Source organism: Martes martes, assembly GCF_963455335.1.
Source record: "Martes martes genome assembly, chromosome: 12".
Taxonomy (NCBI): domain Eukaryota; kingdom Metazoa; phylum Chordata; class Mammalia; order Carnivora; family Mustelidae; genus Martes; species Martes martes.
The window spans coordinates 84,145,663-84,152,057 of NC_137900.1; the positions used below are offsets into that span (position 1 = coordinate 84,145,663).

General features: G+C 39.5%; 1 protein-coding gene across 1 annotated transcript; it reads left to right on the forward strand.

Annotated features, from left to right (window-relative positions):
- Positions 1-532: 532 nt before the first annotated feature.
- LOC308353533 (olfactory receptor 1J4) lies at positions 533-1,474 on the forward strand (the record flags this gene model as incomplete). Its single annotated transcript, XM_080820426.1, has 1 exon — positions 533-1,474. The coding sequence occupies one exon, from the start codon at positions 533-535 to the stop codon at positions 1,472-1,474; it is 942 nt and encodes a 313-aa protein (XP_080676552.1).
- Positions 1,475-6,395: the final 4,921 nt, after the last annotated feature.

The window sequence follows — 6,395 nt, forward strand, 5'->3', positions numbered from 1 at the left end:
AGGGAAACCAGGCAGAATGGAGAGAAAATGGAAGAAGTCCAAAACAGTGGGCTATCAGAGGTGTCATTCTCTACCAGGCAGGATATGGTTGGACTTTGTCTGTATTCCCAACTTCATCATTGATGTATATGACCTTTGCCTATATCAGATCTTAACCCCACAAGGAAGTGGCTTTGTGGCACCTGAACCCTACTCAGTATTGGCCTGTTGAGGGGAGTGAGCAGTCCAGAGGGAGAAATAAAGGAGTTTCATGAAACGGAGGGCAGGAAACTAACACTGATTTGCGCCAACTATCTGCAGTGGCGCTTCACTAATGTTATCTTCTTGATATTCGTTATTTTCTCATGACTGAGGCTCATAGTCATGTCTCCAATTTGGAGATAAGAAAATTGAGACTCAAAGTGGGTCACTTACCCAGAACTCACAAACATGAAGTGGTATTGTCAGAATGTGAATCTATTTCTAATTGGATTATTTTTCTAATATACCACATGGCACTCAGACATGAGGCTCCATCCTTAACAAGAGGAGCATGAGGCTGGAGAATCAGAGCAGCGTGTCCGAGTTCTTCCTCCTGGGACTCCCCATCCGCCCAGAGCAGCAGGGTGTGTTCTTCGCCCTGTTCCTGGGCATGTATCTGACCACGGTGCTGGGGAACCTGCTCATCATCCTGCTCATCAGGCTGGACTCTCGCCTCCACACCCCCATGTACTACTTCCTCAGCCACTTGGCCTTCACGGATGTCTCTTTCTCATCTGTCACTGTCCCTAAGATGCTGATAAACATGCATACTCAGGATCAATCCATCCTCTATGCAGGGTGTGTAACACAGATGTATTTTTTCATATTTTTTACTGATCTGGACAATTTCCTTCTCACCTCAATGGCGTATGATCGGTATGTGGCTATCTGTCACCCCCTCCGCTATGCCACCATCATGAGAGGAGGGGTATGTATCTTGCTAGTAGCTGTATCCTGGATCCTCTCCTGTGCCAGTGCCCTGTCTCACACCCTCCTCTTGGCCCAACTGTCCTTTTGTGCTGACAACACCATCCCCCATTTCTTCTGTGACCTTGGTGTCCTGCTCAAGCTCTCCTGCTCAGACACATCACTTAATGAGCTGGTCATTTTCACAGTAGGAGTGGCAGTCATTACCCTCCCACTAATATGCATCTTGATCTCTTATGGCCACATTGGAGCCACCATTCTGAAGGTTCCATCTGCCAGAGGGATCTTCAAAGCCTTGTCCACATGTGGCTCCCACCTCTCTGTGGTATCTTTGTATTATGGGACAATTATTGGGCTTTATTTTTTCCCCTCATCCAGCAGTTCCAGTGACAAGAACATAATTGCCTCTGTGATGTACACAGTGGTCACTCCATTGCTTAACCCTTTCATTTATAGCCTAAGGAACAGAGACATGAAGGGGGCCCTGGAGAAACTCTTCAACAGGGCAACAGTCTTAGGTCAGTGATATCTGCTCATCTTTATAACAGACCTATGTATTCATGTATCCTCAGATGTTAGACCCCTAATCTTGAGGCTAGTATGGAATAAGTGCTCAGTAAATATTTGATAACTTCAATTACATTCTGTTACAGTTATTGTCTCTTTTCCTACCAATTCTTTAGTATGAACTGTGAATTCTGAGTTGACAGTACTGATTATTGCTCTTTTCTATTAGATTGTGATATCACATAGCTAATAGAATTTATGTCTCCCCTCTTATTTCCTGGGAATTTATTAGTTCTTTTCTTAAATGGCTTTTTGTAAAGATTTTATTTATTTATTTGACAGACAGAGATCACAAGTAGGCAGAGGCAGGCAGAGATAGAGGAGGAAGCAGGCTCCCCACTGAGCAGAGAGCCTGATGTGGGGCTCAATCCCAGGACCCTGAGATCATGACCTGAGCCGAAGGCAGAGGTTTAACCCACTGAGCCACCCAGGTGCCCCCTTAAATGGCTTTATTGAAGTATAATTGACATATAAATGTTATATGTATTTAAAGTATACAACGTGATGTTTTGATATGTACATGTTGTGAAATGATCACCGCAATCAAGCTAATTAATATATCTAACACCTCTACATAGTTATCATTTCATTTTATCATTGTGTGTGTGGTGAGGAGATTTAAGACTCATTCTCCTAGCAAACACCAAATGCACAACACAGTATTGTTATCTATAGTCATCTGGGTATACATTAGGTCTCAAAAACTTGTTCGTCTTGCATAGCTAAAACTCAATACAATATGCCAGGTGAAATAAGCCAGACTCAGAAAGACAAATCCTGCATGATCTCACTTCTATGTGGAACATAAAAATAGTCAAATTCATAGAAGCAGATAATAGGATGGTGGCTGCCAGGAGCTAGGGGGAGGGGGAGATGAGGTGATATTGGGAAGTTATCAGTTTTTAAGAACCTCAGAAGATACTAACAGGGCTCTTTTGACAAGAAAGTATGTAGAACTGGGAATGTGAAAAGTATCTCTTTTCCTTTCCTCACCTCCTATTCTGTGCTCTTCTTTTTGTTGGTGGTGGTGGTGCTGATGGTGGACTAGAAGAAGAAAGTGTATGCTGCCCTATATAGCTCCAGGAAACTATTCATTGTTATCAGTTCAGGTGCTCCACTTAAGAACTTAAGGCTTCTGGATTTTAGGAATACTGATCACTCTTTTTTTTTAATTTAATTTAATTTTTTTCCAGTGTTCCAAAATTCACTGTTTATTCACCATACCCAGTGCTCCCTCTTAACAGACTACAGTGACCTTCAGTCAGCAGTTCACTCTCAGACCAGTTATCCATGAAGCTTTCTGAATGCATGTGTGATTTTCAATCAACAGACAGCCTCAATCCAGATGGAGAATGAGTAGACAAGAAGGCATCCATAGCCCAGAGTCTCCTGTTGCCCCCACTGAATTTTGTGACTTTCTCATTTAATCTCTTATTTATCTCCCTGAAAATCATTTCTCCTCAGTTTAGTGACTCCAGGTTTGTATTATGAGCCCAAGTGATCAATTTTCTTCAGCATCCAGTGAAGAACCACAGGGTTCTCTTTCTTCAGTCTTTACTTAGTTAAGGATAAACAGGATCTCAACCTGTTAGCCACTAAACCAGGGAGAAACTTTTGTTTCATTTTGTTTTTAAGTAATTAAAAAATAAAGTAAATTGCAGAAGAGAAGCTTAGTTTGGTTTCTTAAGCTGCAGGAATAACTAAACATTTTGATATTAAAAACTCTCCAGCTCCTCTACACTTATAATATAGTAAAGAATATCTTTTAGGATTTTCATGTGAAATAAGAATGAATTAGTCATACAGTAAGTCTGAAAGAAAGATAAAACATTTCGATCTTTCAAGGGTTTCCTTAATGCCTCCTTCATATTGAACTCTCTCAGGAGGGTACCGTGATAATTGTTGCAAAAGAATTCTAAGACCCAGTCCTTGCTCTGAAGGACAACACTGTCTCATTCTGGTGACAAAATGGAGACACATGATACCATTAGAGAATAATACAGGTTACCATCTTATAGTGTTAAGTGCAAAGAAAAAAAAAAAAAGAAGAAGAAAGAAAGAAATATAAAGACCCAGAGCAGAACATGAAACTAATCTGTGAACAACTTGCTCCAGCCTCATAATTTCCAGAACATTAAAATTTGATTCAGTCCAGTTTAAAAAAACAAAACAAAACAGGATCACAAATTCTTGTGAGATTCAGCACCATGCAGTTAAAAGAGAAGAGTATTTGGGAAAGACAGAACTCAGTTGTAGCTACCAAAGTGTGTGGCCTCAGGCAATTGAGTTATTTCCTCTGAACCTCAATTTCTTCTTCTGTGTAAATGTAAAAATTGTAAAATTGTAAAAATTGTAAAACACCTAACATTTTTTATTTGAAATAAATGAAATTAGAAATTTGGCTTAGCCAATCAAAAATGATGAAGATTAGTTTTCCCTACCTGTGCATCAGAGATGAGATTTGGAGCAGAACTTGCACAGATACTCCTGAATTATGGTGATTATGGGAGCACAGCATATAGATGATATCGCCAGTTCAAAGGCAATGAGCTGTCCTAGGATGCAGCAGCACATCTTCTGTGGCTTGGGCTAGAACCAAATGACTAAGAAGCAATGGATGAGTTTGTGGGTGAGTAGATGAAGAAAGAGAGATCAGCAGAGTTATCTTACTCTCTACTTATTCGATATTCACTTCAAGAGTGGCCCTTGACCTGGGAGCTGATGATGCTGCTGTTCAACATCCCAGCTTTCCTTGTGGAAGGACAGGGAGTGCCCCCACCCTGCCTGATTAAACTACAGCCATAGAGTCACCTTGTCTGCAGACTCAGGCTCAAGCAGGGCCAAAACAAAACCTGAAGAGGGCAGGAACTATTCTTGCTGGTCTAGAGAAAGTTTGCCTTGCTAGGCCAAGACACACCCTCGATTACTTGATTCAGTTTTTCTGTTTGCACTGCAGTTCTTGTTTTGGATCCCTGACCATCTGCCTAGCCCTGTCAGGCCCATCTTCCAAAAAGTAATGCTGTCATTCACATTTTTAGCCATGGGCTGGTGACACTGCTCTAAACAGACTTTTCTCAAGAAATGTCAAGTCCACTTGCCTGCTGGGAAGTGTTCTAGCAATACCTGTCCTGCTAGATTGGTTTTCCTTGGTTGTGGACAGCCCAAAGCAAACTGGTATGTGCCATATTGATTTGGATATGCATATAGAACTCCTGGAAATCACTTTCGAGGTATGTGCTTTCCCCTCAGCCGTATCTGGGCTGTCTCATGATCTTCCCCAATAAAGCATCCCCTTAGGTTTAGAACAAAGTTTGCTACATTTTTTTGAAAAATGTGAGTGTGTGAGGTAGTCACAGGTTTACAAATACTTCTGGAAGTTAGTAATTATTGACATTTCAATTGACTAATTTATATCCTTCTCAAAACTTAAAGTTACCATTAATTCTTTTTTAAATTGAAATGTAGTTAACATGTAGCATATTTTTAGCTTCAGAGGTACAGTTCAGTGATTCATCAGTTGCATATGACACCCGGTGCTCCTCATACCAAATGCCCTCCTTAATGCCCATCACCTGATTACCCCATCCCTCACCCACCTCCCCTCCAGTGACAACCATGTTTGTTCCCTATAGGTAAGAGTCTCTTATGGTTTCCCTCCCTCTCTGTTTTCATCTTATTTTATTTTTTCCTTTCCTTCCCCATGTTCATCACACACACACACACACACACACACACACACAAATATTACATATAGATAGATAGATAGATATCATATATATACCAATACATTGATATATATGATATGGGTATCATATAAATTGATATCATATATACATATATCAAAATAGGATTTTCCTCTTAAAATTTACATATCTGAGTTGAAATTGTATGTATATAATTTATTTTTATATATACCTTATACATATATGATTTACATGTATTTTGTTATAGATGGAAATTATATGAGATCTACTACAGAACCAGAACTGGGGTGCCTGAGTGGCTCAGTTGGTTAAGGGTCTGTCTTCAGCAGGGAGCCTGCTTCTCCCTCTCCCTCCTCCCCTGGTTGTGTTCTCTCTTTCTGTCAAATAAAAAAATTAATTTAAAAAAAAAAAAGACTTAGAATCACTTAGCTTTTAAAGGAAAAAACCACAAGAGCTGCATTGATTATTGTCTTTAAACCCAAGAAAGTTTCTTTGAGAAAGAAGTTATAAATGAAATCAGGAGGGGACTCAGATATATATGAATTTTAATTTATTTGTCATTAAGGATAATTAGAGTAAAAAGCAGGAAAATAATGAGACTTTCCTTATCATATAGATTCTGTCATTCATTAGCTATTTAGAGAGTTACCTTTTGTAAGTCAGTGTGTCTAGACCTGGTCATATAAAGGGGAATAAAAACACAACCTCCATATGAAAGAAGGGAACATTTTAGTAGTGTAGAGATAGGTAAACTAAAAATATACAGAAGTATTAAAAAGTGCTTTGATATAATACTACTACTAATAATTGTGCTTATTGTGCATGATTACTGTGCTGGGCATTGTATTAAAAACCTCACCTCTTTTAACGCTCATAATAATCCTATGAAGCATGTGCATTATTATCTGCATTTTCCAGTTGAGGGAAATGGGCTTAGAGACAATGACCTAAATGTAATAAATGGCAGTAACACAGGGAGGATATAGTTAAGGCTGACTGGATATCGCCAAAAGCTTTACAGGGTAGGCAGTTCTGTAGCTGGTTGTTGAAGGATTATGATACATAATGAGAGAAATAACAGTTTGTTGTTGCTTTTTTTTTTTTAAGAGTGGGAAGGAGAGGTAAAGGTAGAGGGTGAATCTTAGGAACCCGACCCCACAACCCCAAAATCATGAC